The 19,493-nt window shown below is 41.9% G+C and overlaps 1 protein-coding gene across 4 annotated transcripts in view; it reads right to left on the minus strand.

The window, feature by feature from the left end:
- The window catches only part of LOC129713642 (E3 ubiquitin-protein ligase ARIH1), a 50,270-nt gene that overhangs the window by 1,496 nt on the left and 29,281 nt on the right, over window positions 1–19,493 (minus strand). For 2 of the 4 annotated variants that reach the window (XM_055662845.1, XM_055662847.1), the window contains 10 exons: window positions 17,214–17,306; window positions 17,058–17,113; window positions 13,286–13,352; window positions 12,878–12,984; window positions 12,717–12,759; window positions 11,017–11,088; window positions 10,252–10,382; window positions 9,779–9,857; window positions 7,032–7,292; window positions 3,388–3,500 (listed from right to left, as the gene is read on the minus strand). In XM_055662845.1, coding sequence (XP_055518820.1) covers window positions 3,388–3,500; window positions 7,032–7,292; window positions 9,779–9,857; window positions 10,252–10,382; window positions 11,017–11,088; window positions 12,717–12,759; window positions 12,878–12,984; window positions 13,286–13,352; window positions 17,058–17,113; window positions 17,214–17,306 — 1,022 coding nt within the window. The remainder of the gene's footprint in view (window positions 1–3,387; window positions 3,501–7,031; window positions 7,293–9,778; window positions 9,858–10,251; window positions 10,383–11,016; window positions 11,089–12,716; window positions 12,760–12,877; window positions 12,985–13,285; window positions 13,353–17,057; window positions 17,114–17,213; window positions 17,307–19,493) is intronic. The other 2 variants (XM_055662846.1, XM_055662848.1) reach the window with 1 other exon arrangement.

Below are 19,493 nucleotides of genomic sequence, written 5' to 3' on the forward strand. Positions count from 1 at the left end.
GGCGGGAAGCTTGGAGCTATTTGGTCAGGGAATTAATATCCTTTACACTGGTTGCAAGGCACGACCTGGAATGTGGCGTCTGAATCAAGCTGCAGAAATCTAAGGTACGCTGAGAAGAGACACGGAGATTTGAATGGCCCAATAAGACACTTTAAACATTAGATTGTACATGGCTCCTCACATACTTCAGATATGTTGAAGTTGAAGAGTCACGGTGACACAGCACACAAACAAGCCCCACCCCTGCAGATCTTCAATGATTCCATTTACCATCACTTCAACACCATGGTGACTCAAGTGTTCATCCAGTTACTTGTTTAATGTTGAGAGCCTCTGCCTCCAACAACCCCCTCAAGCTACATACTCCAGACTCCAACCACCCTCAATGAAAAAGGTCTCCCTTAGAGCTCCTCTAAATGTTACACTTTATTCTAAACCCATGCACTCTAGTTTTAGGTACAGTGCATTCAGATAGTATGCAGACCCCTTCACTTTGTCCCCATTTTGTTACGTTACATTCTAAAATGGATTAAATTATTTTTCTTATCATCAATCTACACATAATTCCCTCATAATAAAAAAGCGGAAAACAGATGTTTAGAACTTTTTGCAAAGTAATTAAAAAAGAAAGTCCTCATGTACTCCCAGAGGTCTTTCTCATAGCCTTCATGCACGTGCTGTAGTAACACCTTCCTCCGGCTCTCACAGTATCTGAGAAAAGGGAACAGAGAGGCAACTTTTCAGGCGGGAAGCTTGGAGCTATTTGGTCAGGGAATTAATATCCTTTACACTGGTTGCAAGGCACGACCTGGAATGTGGCGTCTGAATCAAGCTGCAGAAATCTAAGGTACGCTGAGAAGAGACACGGAGATTTTTTGAATGGCCCAATAAGACACTTTAAACATTAGATTGTACATGGCTCCTCACATACTTCAGATATGTTGAAGTTGAAGAGTCACAGTGACACAGCACACAAACAAGCCCCACCTCTGCAGATCTTCAATGATTCCATTTACCATCACTTCAACACCATGGTGACTCAAGTGTTCATCCAGTTACTTGTTTAATGTTGAGAGCCTCTGCCTCCAACAACCCCCTCAAGCTACATACTCCAGACTCCAACCACCCTCAATGAAAAAGGTCTCCCTTAGAGCTCCTCTAAATGTTACACTTTATTCTAAACCCATGCACTCTAGTTTTAGGTACAGTGCATTCAGAAGGTATGCAGACCCCTTCACTTTGTCCCCATTTTGTTACGTTACATTCTAAAATGGATTAAATTATTTTTCTTATCATCAATCTACACATAATCCCTCATAATAAAAAAGCGAAAACAGATGTTTAGAACTTTTTGCAAAGTAATTAAAAAGAAATCACTGAAATATCACATTTACATAAGTATTCAGACTCTTTATTGAGGCTACTTTATTGAGGCACCTTTGGCCGCGATTACAGCCTCAAGACTTCTTGGGTAGGACACTACAAGCTTGGCACACCTGTATTTGAGTAATTTCTCCCATTCTTCTCAGCAGATCCTCTCAAGCTCTGTCAGGTTGGATGGGGAGCATCGATGCACAGCCATTTTCAGGTCCCTCCAGAGATGTTCGATCGGGTTCAAGTCTGGGCTCTGGTTGGGTCACTCAAGGACATTCACAGACTTGTTACGAAGCCACTCCTGCGATGTCTTGGCTGTGTGCTTAGGGTCGTTGTCCTGTTGGAAGGTGAACATCCGCCCCAGTCTGGGGTCCAGAATGCTCTGGAGCAGGTTTTCATCAAGGATCTCTCTGTACTTTGCTCCATTCATCTTTCCTCGATCTTAACTAGTCTCCCAGTTCCTGCTGCTGAAAAACATCCCCACCGCATGATGCTGCCACCACCATGCTTCACCGTAGGGATGATATTGGCCAGGTGACGAGCAGTGCCTGGTTTCATCCAGACGTGACAAATAGCATTCAGGCCAAAGAGTTCAATCTTGGTTTCATCAGACCAGAGAATCTTGTTTCTCATGCCTTTTGGCAAACTCCAAGCAGGCTGTCATGTACATTTTACTGAGTGGCTTCTGTCTGGCCACTCTACCATAAAGGCCTGATTGGTGGAGTGCTGCAGATATAGTTGTCCTTCTAGAGGGTTCTCCCATCTCCACTGAGGAACTTTAGAGTTCTGTCAGAGTGACCATCGGTTTCTTGGTCACCTCCCTGACCAAGGCCCTTCTCCTCTGATTGCTCAGTTTGGCCGGGCAGCCAGCTCTATGAAGAGTCCTGGTGGTTCCAAAGTTCTTCTTTTTAAGAATGACAGAGGCCACTGTGCTCTTCTGTACCTGCAATGCTGCAGAAATTCTGTGTCTTGACACAATCCTGTCTCGGAGGTTTACGGACAATTCCTTCGTCTTCATGGCTTTGGTTTTTGCTCTGACATACACTGTCAACTGTGGGACCTTATATAGACAGGTGTGGGCCTTTCCAAATCATGTCCAATCAATTTAATTTATCACTAGTGGACCAATCAAGTTGTAGAAACATCTCAAGGATAATCAATGGAAACAGGATGAACCTAAGCTCAATTTTGAGTGTCATAGCAAAGGGTCTGAATACTTACGTAAATGTGATATTTCAGTTAATTTCTTTTTAATTACTTTGCAAAAACACCATTTTAAAATAAGGCTGTAACATAACAAAATGTGGAAAAAGTAAAGGGGTCTGAATGCTTTCTGAATGCACTGTATTCTGAAGTCTAATATTTAGGAGGAAGACATATTAGCCTTTTTTCCTACCTTGACATCTTCAGACACTATTGGCAATGGCTTAAGGATTTTATTTTGCATTCTAAGGTTAATGATAAATTAAAATTCAGTAAAATTAGAAAACATTTTTTCCTTCTTTGTCAAAAGTGCATTTATTGGGTTTAATGTTTCACTGTGAAGGGCCTGTTGCTGTGTTGTAATTTTCCATGTTCTGTGTTAACGCAAACAACATTGAATATGTAGTTACAGCACAGAAGTTATAAGTTAAACTGAATTTCAAATGATAAGTTATTAACAAGCAAACTAAATGTATAAGATATGTCCCACATTAACAAAAAAACAAGTTTATGTTAATCAGCCCAGTTTTCCTAATGGAAATAATTGAAATTTAAAAAACAGTATTAAAAGATTAAGTGTAAAACGGCCAGTGACATATGACAAAATCATGAAACTGTGAGCAACAATTGTTCCCCTTCTTGGTAAACTGACAGGGACCTCTACTGAAGGACCTCGGGCAGGCTAAACACACTTACAGATGCCCCTTCACCTCAGATTTAGATCAAATAGATCATAAGACATAGGAGTAGAATTAGGCCATTTGATGCAACAACAAGTCTACATCAAGTCCATCAATGATGTCAACCCACCTGTACTTGTCTTGCACTTTTTGTTTGATGTCCTGCAAGGAGTCCTGGGATATGTCCCTCTCCAGATAGCCAGACAGCACTTCTGTTGCATTCTCCAAGTCTGCCTGATTGTTCTGGGGGAGAGAAGCACATGTTTTGCAGATCAAGTATCCCTGCAATGACGTCAGTATTCTGATCCTGCCAAAGGATTGTAATAACAAATTAAACTTCCTCCTATTGCCAAACTACAGGGTGCTTAATCCTTCTGGCATGTACCACCAGATTCTGAAATAGCTTCTTCCCCTGTTATCAGATGACTGAACAGTCCTCCCATTAGCTAGGGTGTAGTCCTGATCTTCCAACCTACCTTCCGACCTTGCACTTTTCCCCTGTAACAGCAACGCTACAATGTTGCAGCACAATATTCCACACTCGGGTATTTCCCCCCCCCCCCCCCCCGCTATCTGTTACACGTGCAAGGCTAGATTATGTCCACGTATACTTTGATTCAACTGGACAGCATACAAACAAAGCTTTTCATGGTATCTCTGTACCCAACACAGTAATAAACCAATACTGTACAGTAGGATGGCACGTTTAATCGTGTTCAAAACCTTGTGTTGGAGATGTGGGCCGTAGGCGGCCCTGCAGTAGCCTGGGGCTCACTTAGATCCGGCATCGTTGCAAGTGGCATTCGGCGGCCTACAGCTGCACGGAGCAGCGGTGGGTAACGACAATATCGCCTGGCAACCTGACTCCTGCAACTCTGACAGTGTCCCCGCCATCTTACACTCTTGTACTCGAATCTTGTGTCTATGTATAGCAAGATATTTACTGAATGGTATATAAAAGGAGTTTCAATGTACAAGTACCACTGTACCACTAGATAATTTGGTGGCCCATGATGATATGGTCCACATTTTTGCTGATGAAACTGCAAAGTTGAACATTTGCAGACATCTCTTGGTTACTTTCTCCATTCTTCTCTCCCTACCATACCACGATCCACCTATCACTTGCCAGCTCAATCCACACCCCTTCCCCTTACCTCGTTCTACCAGCTACCTCCCCTCTATTCCATCAGTCTGAACAAAAAATGTTAGCTGTCCATTTTCTTCCACCGATGATACTTGACCCAGCAAGTTCCTCCAGCACTTGTTATGTGTGCTGAAGCAAAGCAAGAATGTCATTGTCCTATCAGGGACACATGACAATAAACTCACATGACACTCTGCTTTTTGCTCATTTGGTTGCATCCAATGCAAAGTAACTTTTAATTGTATTGTGTGGGTCACAGGATGGAGTGGCTATGAATAGAGGCACGTCAATCAGCTCAAAGATGAAAGTTCAGATGATAAGATTACGCTGTTTCTCTCACTCTTTGGTAATGAGATAAGAACGTATAGCAATCTACACAAGTTCCAGGTTTACAGCATTTAATGAACAGTTTTCAGAATCTGGCAACATCAGAGATGAGCATTTCATCTTTGTATTGGTCATCTCAAGGGGTGACAGCAGGCAGAAACTGTATCTGCAATGGAACAAAAGTAAAGTACTCCAGATGCTGGGAATATACTGTAGATCAGGCAGCATCAATGGAGTGAGATATCGTTAACACTTCAGGTGAAGAAAGGTGAACAGTCTGAATCTTTAACTTGCTCCCTCTCCACTAGCTAGATCATGTAAAGTGGGGAAATGTGACATTCTCATCCAACTCTGACAGCTAGAGCTAGTATTGGACAGAGATCTTTCTAAACATTGTTTGTGGAGCTGGGACATTGTGGAGGAACCAATTTTAATCCTAAAGGGATATCAATGATGGAAAATATCCCATCTATATCTGGACAAGGATTTAACAGCGTCTTTGGATAATGTTCATGAGCACAAGACCTGCTTAAATTTAAATCAGTTCTCCTCATAACAGCAACAGTGCATTGCAAGGTCACCCACAAGGTGCTTGTCAGATGATTTTTCCTCAGTGGCATTTACAGACAGCTCGGTTTCATGGACGTCATAAGACATAGTAGAATTGACAGGCCAAAATGAGAAGCTAGTCTTTAGGTTCTCTGGAAGCTAGGCCGGTTCTCTGGATGCTTTCAAGAGAGAGTTAGATAGAGATCTTAAAGATAGCGGAGTCTGGAGTTCTTCCATTTAAGAGTCTGGATAGCAGGCTGGAGTTGAAGAGAGTCCAGAATGATCCTGGGGATGAATGGGTTAACGTATTAAGAGCGAATGGGTTAACGTATTAAAATCAATGACGGAGAAGGAGGTCGATTGGTAGAGTGACCCGAGGAGGAACATATTTTAGGTAACCAACGGTTGGGGTTTGGACTGCACTGCTGGGGGTAACTGTGGAGGCACATTCAACTGAAGCATCTACACAGAGCTGGATAAGTATCTGAAGCAAAAGGATTTGTGGTCTACGTGTAGAGGCGTGTGGATTAAGACAAAACGGATTGGCTACGAGTAGGGCCAATCCATAGTCAATGGGCCAAATATTTCCTGCCGTATGGAACCAAGTCTGGTGGTCCCACAAACCAGATGAATGCTTTGCTTAAACACCTGCCAAGATTCTAGCATCAACATCAGAATACAAAATCTCATACATCTACAGATAGCTCTGCTACAAAAGAATGATTGTCTTTCTAAGAAACCTTGAATTATAAAAAATAGCATTATAACAAGAATTGCGCTGACGAGAAATAGGGTTAGGAGCAAGAGTGGTTCAGACTTGCAATAACAAAGATAATTTTCCCCACAGGATTTTCAAAACTAAAGGTATTTTTAATAGCTCTGAGTTTATTTGTGTTACTGTAAGCTAAACACTAAAGGCTGCATATAACGTTGTTTAATAGAATATCTCCACACGTGTCAATGGAAGCAAATGCTTGTCAATTTCAATGAGCACCCAGCAAGTATTCTTAAGAGACAATGAAGTCTGATTACTGCAGGGTGGTTACATAGAAACAGTTGAGCTTCCACAAGATGTTTTTTTGCTCCAAAAACATATTTTTTTCTGCTTGTCTATTTCCAATGTAACTCTAGTGACACTTTGGTTCCTGATCAAAATCATGTTACAACCCATTCAGCCTGTGTAAAACAAATAGTTTTCCCAATTCATCCATTGTTGATTATATCCAATTTGCCCGAGGGAAAGCTTGATCATAGCAGAACTACATGTAATGAAAATATTCAAGATGGACCTGCCATTGTTGTGATCATAAGATTTGCTCAAAGGATCAGAGTAAAATAATCAATGGATATCTGGGTCTCAAAAATAAATGTTGTGACCTAAAAAGGGGAGAGCAATGCAAGTTCTGCACCAGAAAATCAGGGGGAGAAGGGTGGTCGGAATGGCTTTGTAATACAGTAATAGAAGGTATTTATAAATGTCTTTAATCCCAATGGGTCTTGTTGGTATAGTACGATCTTTGAATGAATGGAAGGAGGACTAACTTATGTTGAATCTGGTGCATATTTTCCAGTAGCTCCTATTGCCACTCCTCTATCGACAGAACCTGTGTCCACATTCGACTTGAATTTCAAAATAGCCAAGCTGTCCCTGAAAATGTTTACTTGCATCAAAACATTTACTTGTATCAATCATTCGCAGGTTTGTTAAAAGGCTCAGAGTGATTTGAACCTTTCTGTGGAAAGGGGCATACCTCAAAGATAATGGACTGGTTGTTCTTTCTGAGGTAGAAAGCAAAGACGTAAGTGTACATTAGTGTGGCGCGGCACTGGCAGAGGACATCCACAGCTTTCTTCAGGAATTGCACCTCAATCCAAGACATGTTGTGTTGTTGCATCTCTTCCATCTTCTGCTTGACTTGAGCATAGAGCTTGTGCTCAAATCGCAGACTTTGCATGTGATTCATGTAGCGGTTGCAGTAGAAGAGGTATCGCTGGAGAGCCGCTCGTGAACGCTGCCAAAGAAACATACAGCAGAGAAACTCAGCTGCTGGGAACGGTTATACATTTCATTTACCATTATTTTTCTATCATCACATCCGTGCAGCCAAGTAAACCAACTTATACTTCTGCACTTATCTTTCTACTTCACATAGGTAGATTTCCAATTAAGAGTAATGATTAAGTATTTCAACAGAAATTAGAGCAAGGCGATAAGCAAATGCTATTCATAAGGTACCATCCACAATGTGTCAGCAGCTTTACTCTCACTTAGTTGGAATATGAAGAATGGTAATCGATATCAAAACGCTGGAGATGCTGGGAAACCTGAAATAAAAACAGAAAATGCTGTAAATACTCAGCGGTCAGGTCACATCTATGGGAAGAGAAACAGTTAACGTCTCAGTTCTGATGAAGGGTCTTAAACCTGAAACATTGGCCGTTTCTCTTTCCATCAATGCAGCCTGACCTGCTGAGTACTTTCAGCATTGTCTGTTTTCTATTGTATATTGTGAATGAAGAGCAGTAAACCCTTTACCTCTTGCAACATCGCGATTACTACACAAACTATTTCAAAGCTCTGCTGTTACAAGGATGACATTTGAAGCTTGTGATGTCAATAGATTTCAAGCTCCCGACAAAAGAATCTTGAAATGAATTTAGTATTTAATGACAAAAATCTATTTGCACAAATATATACTCAGTGTTACACCAATATTTAAGTTTGTACATTCCTCGAAACACATACTTCCAAGTTCATGTACGTAAACAAAACCGACCAGAAACAGACTGGTTCAGCGATGGCAAATGAGAAAGCCATGTTGAAGACCTGATATATATTTCAGCATTTGAAGATGACCCACTTGATAGAAGCTGATGAGCAATAATTACCAGCAATACCCACAACTCAAGAATTATAATCCAAACCAAGTGGTGACGGCCAAAAGTTGCATGTTTATCCATCAGGTAGGTGGCTGTAGACACGTCTTGGCATACTCGCAGAGCTGAGGGCACACACAATGGCTTGTCCAACGTTCTTTCCCCAATAGCGTTCTCTGATGCAGGGCGAATGGTATCTGTGGCAGGTATTTACTTATACATCAAACCAAAAATTGGAATGACAATTGGGTTGTTAATAGGAGGTAGAAGGTGAAGACTGAGGGGTGTTTTTGTGACTGGAAACCTGTGACCAGTGATGCAGGACAGCAGTCAGTGCCGCTACCCTTGCTGCTGTGAAGTACAACAAAGGTATTTATAAGTATAGGTATATACCCTCATTTTAACCGACCACTTTATAATGGATTTTGGTTTTAGCAGACTGAATCTGTTGCAGACCAATTTCATTGTTTCACGGAATAACCACTAGGTAGATGGAGTAAATGGGGTTTTTGAACCATTCTTGTTTAGCTTAGTTTAGAGAGAGAGCATAGAAACATCGAGTCAGCGGCGACCAGCTAGTTCTATCCTACATGCTAGGGACAGTGTGCAGCGTGCAGGATTGAACAACTGCAATGTTTCTATCATTCCTCCCGCATTGCAACGGCACAGACATTGTGACAGTGTGGGTTTCCCCAGGGTGCCCCGCCCCACCCCCACAGCAACGACACGCAGGCCTGTAACCCAACTGGCCTCAGCGAGCTGCCCAAACCACCGGCAGTCGCCACCGCATTGCGCCAGTGACCCGTCCCGATCCCGAACTCCCCCCCCCCCGCCCCCATCCGGGCACATCAGCTCCATCCCACACACTAGGGACAACTCAGTGTAGGATAGAGCCAGTGTACTGGAGCACCCAGGAAGAAACCCACACTGCCACTGGGAGCACCCGAGGTCAGGATGGAGTAGCAACTGTACCGCCATGCTGTCCCAGGGTATTTGTGTCCTTTACTGCGTGGTGTATGTTTATTGCCTGTTTTTCCCCAATAGTACTGCACAAATGAACCCCCTTATTCGGTTATAGTGGACAATCAGCAAGACACCCTCTCCTGCCATGTGGTCTGTTATAGCAGGGGTTACCGTATTCACATTTGGATATGAATGTAGAAGTTTACAGGTGACACAAACGTTGCTCGAGAGGAGGAAAGCCGTAGAATACAGGACAACATTGATCAGTTTTGTTACGATGGACAAAGCAATGGCTGATAGAATTTAATCATGATAAATGTGAGGGGATGTACGACAAGGGCAAACACAATGAATGGTTGAACCCAAGAGTATGGAGACACAAAGGTCGTGAGTGTACAACTCCAAGGGTCTTTAAAGGTTGTAAGACCAATGTAAGGGATGTTTGCCTTCATCAGCTGGGGCACGGAAGAACAGGAAGGTTATAATACAACTTTATAAAAGACAGGTAGAACAGACTTGCACAGATGGAGCAGTATGTACAATTGTGGCTGCCACACTGCAAGAGGGACGTGACTACCCTGGGCAGGTGCAGGAGATTTAATGCTTCAATAAGAAATATTTCCCCACAACTGCAGAGTTTAGGGGTCTGTGGACTTGCCCACATCCGTGCTCCTTTTACCTCCTGGGCATCCCTTGCCGCCTTTGCATCATCTTCATTATAACGATTGCAGTTATACCTAAAAGTAGAGAGGGCCTGACTTAATTTCATTTCAGACTTTACGCAGAATACACAAAACAAACAAAATGATATCGCTTTACTTTCTAAGACAGTTAAAATCACCTTGTTTGGATAGATCAGGGATTACCTGACACCGTTTCCCCTTACCTACTTTAAGAGCAATCTACTAGGTTAATTATCCAACTGTAGATCGAGTCAAAGAAAGCAAGTTTGCCCTGAAGCTTTGCTCAGATGTCAAAAACCAACAGCATTTCTGAAGACACTTTTAATCAAGCATCTTGTTTGATTTAACCTTGGGGCAGATATACAGCAGTATCCAATCCAATTTTCAAACAATTAAAATGTTGGTTAATCCTGAAATTTTCCATGCAAAACCAAAGAAAAATACTGACCAAGCTGATCCATGCGGCTCCCAGGGACCAAGGCAGACCCAACAGAATTCTGCTTTACAATTCTGGTTGCGACAAACCATGTGATTACATCCACCGTCCTTTTCAATGGTCACGTGACATTTTGGGCATTCCTGTTGGAATGTTAGAGGCACCGTTAGCAAACAGTAACAATTCAACTACAGCTATAAATCAGGAGCTCACACTCAAGATCCAATATTGTGTTGCCTATACCCGCAATCACAATGCCCAATGAATTTGCAAGCCAGGGTTAATGATAGTGAACAGCCATTCAACACTCTAAATATGTTCCAGGTAATATTTTACTTTATAAGAGCTTTCTGTAGCCCACATTACATTAGCAGACAGACTTGGAGTGGTGGGAATGACTTGCATACTTTACATCACTAACGCTCGAGTATTTGGCAAGCTTTGGAACAGACTGCAGTTACGCTGTTTCCATGAGTGGAGAGATGAGTATGACAACATACTACAAGAGACAGAATCTTAACCAGCAACTGGTATGGAGGACACAGCACCATAGGCACACTGACGGCATGGCATAGGCAATCAGTCTGATGAAGGGTCTCAACCTGAAACGTCACCCATTCCCTTTCTCCAGAAATGCCGCCTAATCTGCCGAGTTACTCTAGCATTTTGTCTACCTTTGGTGTAAACCTTTAATTGGAACTATTTAAATAAACTGAAGACTTTCATTGTATTGTCAAGGGGGCAAACAAGGAGACTCTCCAAATATCTCTGCTCTACCTTGGTATTTGCTGCAATCCAATTGGAGGTTTCACTGTCATCATCACACTTCTTAATCCATTTCTTCAACCACTAGAAGAAGAACAGCAGAGAATGTTAATAGCACATCCTGATTAAAAACAGCGACCTGAATTGTGCTCATTTCACAAACAGAGGTAAACTTAGAAAATGATTAAGCCACTGGGAGAGATCACTACCTCCTAATTCCAGTGCTTTCCAATTGAAACAATCTGAAATGTGCATTGTACTCGTTATTTGGAGTACACAGCAATCCTTCTGTCCCCTGCACCATCATACAAGAAAGCGATTTTCTATCAGAGCTTTGACGGTGCTTGTGCGTAGTCCATGCACGCAACTTCACAGCTAGCCGATAATCACTACAACGTTATATTTCTACATTTCCCAATCACATTTCAAGTACATTTTCACTCATTGTTTTCTTTTGATCACCCGGCCAACAAAGCTGCAGCTATGTTTTTTAAACTCTTACTAAAGGAGGCTTGTTTTCCTAACCAAAAAGTCACCAACCCAAATCCATATTTCTCTCCCACAAGTGCTGCCTGCCCTGTTGCCTAACTCCAGTATTTCCTGTTTTCATATCTGATCTGTACATCTTATTTTGAGTCAGCCACAGAAGCCTTATTTCTTCATTGTATCTGCACGTACAGCAGAGCTGACATAATTACAGTGAAGATCTCTCCATTGACAGGATGACTTTGTAGCAGGCACATTCTAACAGCAAGCAAAGGCAGCAACTCTAACCCACTGTTTAAGAAAGAACTGCAGATGCTGGAAAATCAAAGTTAGACAAAAATGCTGGAGAAACTCAGCGGGTGAGGCAGCATCTAAGGAGCGAAGGAAATAGGCGACGTTTCAGGTCGAGACCCTTCTTCAGACTCGAAGGAAATAGGCAAAGTTCTTTTTCTGAAGAAGGGTGTCGACCTGAAATGTCGCCTATTTCCTTTGCTCCATAGATGCTGCCTCACCCACTGAGTTTCTCCAGCATTTTTGTCTAACTCTAACACACTGATACCTTTCCCCTAATTCAATTGTTGACAAATCATTTATTTGCTATTTCCGTCTCAACCCGAGGATAGTGTCAGTACAAAGGAAAGAACGAACACAAGACCAGTTATTTCCCCCCCAATGAATTCTCTGAAGTCCACACTTTCATTTTCAAGAATAGCTTCTCCCCTGCAATCATCAGACGACTCTTGAACGCTGCACAACAATACCCACAACCCTGCCTCAGCAACTACGACGTCTATGGTCTCAGCTTTAGTTGCACCATTCTGATCGGATAATCGAATATTATCCATTATTAATTTCTTGTTTGTTTGATTATTGTATATTTATTTGTGTTATTGTATTAATGGGCCTGTAAAACAGCAGCAAATAAGAATGTCATTATTCTGTTGCTGGTATACATGACCATTAAACGTTCTCAACTCTTGACACTGCTCACCATTGCCAAGACAAGTGCCACATTGCCCACTCCCTCACAATGACACAACATCTGGCTGTACCCTACCATTAGTTTGTCTACTTCACTATCTTTTTTTTCCATTTACAGTAAATAGTCATTGAGGTTTAACTTCACCTACTGCAATTCTAAAATAAATCTAGCTTGCACAGGAAGACCGTCACTAATGTGAAAATACTGTGAATATATGGAACATATGCAGGAGACGGTCTCTCACCTTGCATTTAACAGGATCATGCCAATTCTCAGCACAGTTGAAGCTGTAAATGAAGAAACAAGTTTACTTTGTGACATTCCAATTACATTTCAGACCATTAAAGATGCCCAATGACCAAGAAGGACACCTAGATAACATTCTGTGGCATTGCGCACACTTACCAGAACTGCCGTCCACATTTACAACGAACTGGCTTTGCATCAGGATATTGAACTTTAATAACATGGTGACAGTCAGGGGCAGGACACCATTTTAACAATCGATTGCACTGTGATGGAAAAGCATAACAATTTAAAAAAAGACCACATCAATGAGGTGGCACAGAGGTTTAGATATGGCTAGAGCCAGACTTCAGTTACTGACCTCCCAGGACGAGTCATATTTTACCCCACACTTCCTAACGAATTGTTCAGTGCTGTAATACCCCACTTATGTCAACATGCAGAGGAATTTAAAATGCAGACTTAACATACTCAAAACTATTTAGAATGACTACAATACCAGCATGAAAGTTCTATTTTAGTGTTTACTTGTTGCATAATGTTTACTTTAAAAAGAGGAAGTCTTACCTCTACAAAACTGTTAGTTATTAAATGCTGGTACTTCAACTTGACTTTGGAATCTGTGATCAAACGCCTGTAGAATATAAATGGAAGCACAATACCTTTAGACTGAAAACACACAAGACAGGAGCAACCCAACCACACGCTGAAAACCAAAGATTATACTCAAACTATAGCGAGCAAGATAGATCACTCGACGAAAAAGACGTAGTACGGTCATGGGCAGATTCGTGGGTCATTTTCGGCCCCATTTCCGTAACCGGCTTCCGTCTCTGCACCAAAGATCCCATAGCGGAGCAAAGATACTAGTGCGGAGACGGGAGCCGGTTACGGAAACATCCTCGTGGAAATCAAAGTTCTTTGGTAAAAATCTTCTCCACATTTTCAGAATTATAATTTATTAACACAAACTGTCCCCCCGCAATGTTGATTACACTGCGGGTCGGGTCGTGTTACTGAAATGGATGAAAAAAAGGCCCACGTTCCGCTCCGTTGTGAACTACACGTCAGCATTTAGAAGGAGTGGTCTATCTTGCTCCGATCTTTGCTGAAAACAGTGCTGATTTCCCATCTCAGTGCCAACAATGATGCATTGGTTAAGCAAGGGATAAGCTTTTTAAGAACTTGTGAATCTACAAAATTCTTGACTGTGCAATTATTAACGCATACAATTAAACTGTCATCAAGGTGTAACACGCACCATTCAATTAGGTACTGTGAGGAGGTACTAGAGTCTTCTGGACAGATATAACACCAGGTTCCTGCTTTGCATCACTGATATTTATCAATGCCCTGATGAACACTAGCTTCCCAAATGTTACACTTTATATAATCAGTGAGAAGACAGATATCTTGTTATTGCTGGTTTCATGATGAAATGAGGCTGAGGAGCTAAAGGATACAGGAGTGTGTGGGACACAGGGCTGCCAGTCTAGAAACTGAAGTACAAATAGATGCTTCATCTTGAGCTGTGCTTCAATGAAAGTACTTGGGCTCGCTACCTATAAAATGCGCTGACAGGTCACCAGTTGCAGCCTTTCACATGAACTGAAACAGACTGCAACATGCAGCACAGCAAGTGTGAATGAGCGCATTTATCATCAGCATGGGCTCTGTACCCAGGGCAAAGGAAGGGAAGTGGTTGGCAGCTATTCACAAATTCAAGCACAGTGAAATTCCAAATCATCAGGAATAAACTCCTGCCCACCCTCAGTTTGTGAAACTGGAGCAAAGAGAACTGTACACATTTGAAGACAATTCAGTCAGCAGATAGTATAACAATTGCTGGGAGCTATTGAAGAAACAGGGGGCAGGCATGTTAAGGTGATCACAGATAGTGTGGGAAGTGACAGGCAGAACGAGGAACAAAGGCATGCACTTACAGGAGGTCAGACCCACAAACACTCTCAGCATTGTATGGATCAAAGCCTCTATTGAAAAACCAACAAAATATGGTTTATGCACAGCTCTACAATGTCAGCACAATTTCACTCCTCAGAACTTGACAGAAATTGCATAAAAATGGCTCTGTTCATCCCAATCATTGCATCCCTATTCACCACACGCATACATAATTTAAAACCAGTTTCATTTATGAAACATCTTTTCTAACAGTCAGCAGTAGATAGTTTACTTGTGCTGCCTTAATTGTGGTTATTATACCCAGTTAGAATGCACAGAAGCCATTATGCGGCCTGTAAACTATTTATGACACAGGCAAGCACTGGACATCAGCACAAAATAAACAACCAATACAGTACTTGGACAAATGATGAACCGCCCCATAAACCCTGAATTAGCTGTGGAAGCCATTTGATTGTCGATCACACTGACAAAGGTATTATCGGGCAATAGAGCCATTAGATATTTGAAAAACTACAAGAACTCTCCTGACGCTCCACCACAAAAGGGTAGCCACACCATTGCCCCCATTCTCCGTTCACGGAGCAGCAGTTTGTGTAGCAGCTTACCACACCATTCAAAGTATTTTACACGAAGAGCTGCAGCCAGACAAATGTGGCAGCGTAGCAGGGTGTCCACAAAATGGTGACCCCCCCCCCCCATTCATCTATTCCTCTTTATGGCAAGCAGTTCACATGATGAAAAAACAGTTCCTTCAAAAAGGAAACTTTATTATTTGTATCACTGCAACCAACTTTCTCTGCAGAAATATCTCCAGCATGCTCCAGCCTGGAAGGGAGAAGCTCCTGTGATACTGCACGACTATAGCTGGAGGTGCAAGCTGTGGCAAATGTAAAAGTTGCACTGTGTGAAAATGCAGTGAGCATCATCCACAGGTTCAGTGCCGATAGTCCGTTACATTCTCCATCCTGACATTCCTGAGGGACCATGGTGAGGACTGCTGTACTGTTGGGGCAGCCAGGCCTGGTTGCTAATTGATTAGTACGGGCATCAACGGTTAAGGGAAGAAGGCAGATGAATTGGGTTGAGAGGGAAAGATAGATCAGGCATGATTGAATGATGGAGATGTGCCAAATGGTCTAATTCTGCTCCCATATCCCCTGGCCACTGGAGGAGCGGCCTGATTCACCGCATCACCGCGGAAGTGTGCTTGTTACACTGAGATTCCCATCTGCTTGACCCAGGTGGATACAAGGCATCCAATGACATTGTTTGGACCAACAGCAGAGAATAACCCACTGTGACATTGCTAATATTTATCACTTAACCAATATTCATTATTAATTACTAATTTGTGGAACCATACTGTGCTCTAATCAATTGTTATATTTTCAACACTTCTAAAACTCTGTGGTGGCAGAGCAGTTTAGAATATTCCACAGTCAAAGCAACTCTTTATTAACTATCCTCGGTTATCAACTATAAATCTATGTATCTCAACTCCTCTTTTAGGGTACACATAAAATGCTGGAGTAACTCAGTGGGACAGGCAACATCTCGGTACAGCTAGTGGAGCTGCTGCCTCAAGCACCAGAGACTCTGTTTCGATCATGACCTCGGATGCTGTGGAGTTTGCATGTTATCCTGTGACCACACGGTTTCTCTCCGGGTGCTCTGTTTTCCTCCCACATCACAAAGACATGTAGGTTTTAGAAGTTAATTGGCCACTGTATATTGCTCCTAGTGTATAGGGAGTGGATGAGAAAGTGGCAATAACGTAGAATTGTTGTGAATGATGATCAATGTTCAGCGTGGACTCGTCAGACAAAGATCCCGTTTCCTTCTTGCCTCTCCTCCTTATTAAACCTCCTCCCACCCAGTTTCATGAATAGACTTCATCCCTTTCTACCAGTTTCTCTTCATCTGAACCACCCAGAGATTATTAAATTCAAAAATATTACAGAAGCACACCAAGTCAGACCACAGCAACTCTTCTACAAAAGACCTACCATCCTCGCCTCTTCCTCCAAATCAAAAACCATCAAAAGTCAAATCTCAAGAACTGCAAACTATTCCCACTGCTTTCCACAAACATTACACAGGCTCCTGTAACTACAAGCCTTCCATCTGCTATGAAATATACTTTTGGCCATGAGATTTCCAGGGATTTTCACACCTTTTTGTGCTATCAGCTCAGGACAGGATTACAACCATCAGCACCTCACTCTGGCACAACATACATCATAGACAAAAGAACAGACCTAGAACTGTGGAAATGTATGCTTTACCTAGTTCAAATCTCTCTCGATGAAAATCTCTATTCACATTTTACTGTAATCCTAGTGTCTACAGTTTTTGCCTTTGTCTACACTGCTCACTCATGGAAACAACTTTCATCTATTAAAACAGTACTTACATAACTGTGTTGTCATCAACTAGGATATCACAGCCATGAGCTGGGCAGGATATGGTCTGCAAAGAGGTGCAAAACAAATGAGTTCACCAATGGAATCACACTTAAATATTTCATTTCCTCAACAGCAACAAAACAAACAGCAGAGTGGATACATACCTGCCCCATACCTTCCTCTATGATCTTTGTAGTTAAGTATTCATTCCAGCACTGCATACAGAATTTGTGTCCACACTCCAAGCCTGTGAAATACTGCAAAAGGCAGGATATATAAACAATAGATTGCCGATGTCAAGGACAGACCCAATTAGCACCAGGGAACACATCAAGATCACAAGCAGCCCATTACAGAAATACAGCAAAAGTCTAAGACAGGAATTCAGCACTTTGCACAAACCCATACAATATGCAGCTGTTAGAGCACAGACTTCTCAATCCAAACCTGATTAGAGTCATAGAGAGAGGGGCCCTTTGGCCTAACTTGCCCATGCAGACCAATGGCCTGTCTATGCTGGTCCTAGCTGCTGGCGTTCGAACAATATCCCCCTAAACCTGTCCTATCCCTGTACCTGCAGAAAAGATGATGCCTCATCCTGTTTGAATCCAATAACAATGTAATCAAAAGGTGATAGTTAATGAGTGTTTTTGCACCTAGAGTATAGCAGTGAAATTCCACTGGGTCCAGTAATTGGATATCTGATTGTGTTTGCGTGGAAGCAAGTCATTGTTTATCATGAGGATCTTATTAACAAGAGACTTGATATGCAGAAGGCACGATAAAGAGGTTTGCAGATAACACAGGAATTTTTCCTTCATCAGTAGTCGTACAACACAGAGTCAGGAGGTTATACCAGAGATACACAGTAGACCACAGACAGTTCTGCTGCTACACAACAGGAATTAGATGATTTCACCAGAAATAGTGCAGAGGAGATTTTCAAGGATGTTGGGTAAACTTGGATAAGTTAGCAATGCTGATTCTAATACATAGGTGTTGAGGGGAAACTTAATTGAAGTGTGTAAAATTAGAAAGATACCAGAAATTGTCCTGTCCCTGGGGTCAAAACCCAGGGCATAGGTTTAGTTTTTCCAACCTAACCCCTCATGTCTGCACATCAGCCTCAGCCCTGCACATGGTGATTGACCAATAGCCCTCACGGTGGCAGAATTCCAAATATTCAAAACCTTCATCAGTGTTATCTTAAGACTCAAGGCCTGGCATTAGAGAAGGGAACACCCATAGCACCTATTGCAACAATCCAGTCAGCAGCAGGCCCTAACAATTAGATGGAAGGATTTAGCAAGAGATAATAAAATGTCTGGGTGAAAAGTACCCCCTACTTGCAGCTTCCAGCCAGCCATATACAAACATGGGAACTCTGAGAATTAGGCCACAGCCCCTCATGCCATTTATTAAGGTAATGCTGATCTGATGTAACCCTACCTAACCCTGGGCTACACAGCACTGAATATCATACACCATAGTGACAGAGCAGCTTCCAAACTTCTTCTGAATACATTATCTTACTGCCAAATTAGTTTCAGATGTATTAGTATCACTTTCCAGTAGCTATGGCCTTCCACAAATAATTACTGATCCTAGCCTCCATAAACTTATAATGATTTATTGATTACAAGGGCAAGAGATCCTTTCCACAAAATGGTGACAATCATGTATATGTATATACATGAGGAAGCTTTTCAACTTCCAGAGCTTTAGAGGAAGCTTTTCAACTTCCAGAGCTTTAAGGTTGCAATATTATGCTCCGACAACAGAATCACAGAAACAAAATACCTACTGGATATTATCCATTCCCACCCCACCCCCCGATTCTAAACAATGCTAACTTTTGAGGGTTTAAGAAGGAACTGCAGATGCTGGAAAATCGAAGGTAGACAAAAATGCTGGAGAAACTCAGCGGATGCAGTAGCATCTATGGAGAGAGGGAAATAGGCAACGTTTCTGGTCGAAGCCCTTCTTCAGACTGAAGTTTCTCCAGCATTTTTGTCTACCAAACTTTTGAGGGGATGTGTTACTTCCACAATTTGTTTTCAACTTACTTCTGATAAAAAGCAGCAACAGCAAGATATTACATGTTGATGTCTCACACTGTAGACTCCATAATGTACAAGGACAGCGTCATTTATATCAAAATCAAATGAAGGCTTCTAATAAAGGCAGATGATACCTGGGAATGTTATGTACGTTGGAGAGAACATTCAGGAGTAGTTGAAAGACTATCTGAACATCAAGTTAATTGAGCTTTAATAAATTCAGAAAATGATGCTCCATCTGACATCTACAGATATCACTTTGCTACATCCTCATCGCTGATTAAATAGTTTAAAATAGAATTTTAAAGAATCACAAATGCTTAGTCATTTCTAAACGAATTAGTCAATGTATTTAAAGACAATGCCCAGAAATGATTAAGTGAA

Source organism: Leucoraja erinacea, chromosome 36 (assembly GCF_028641065.1).
Source record: "Leucoraja erinacea ecotype New England chromosome 36, Leri_hhj_1, whole genome shotgun sequence".
Classification (NCBI taxonomy): domain Eukaryota; kingdom Metazoa; phylum Chordata; class Chondrichthyes; order Rajiformes; family Rajidae; genus Leucoraja; species Leucoraja erinaceus.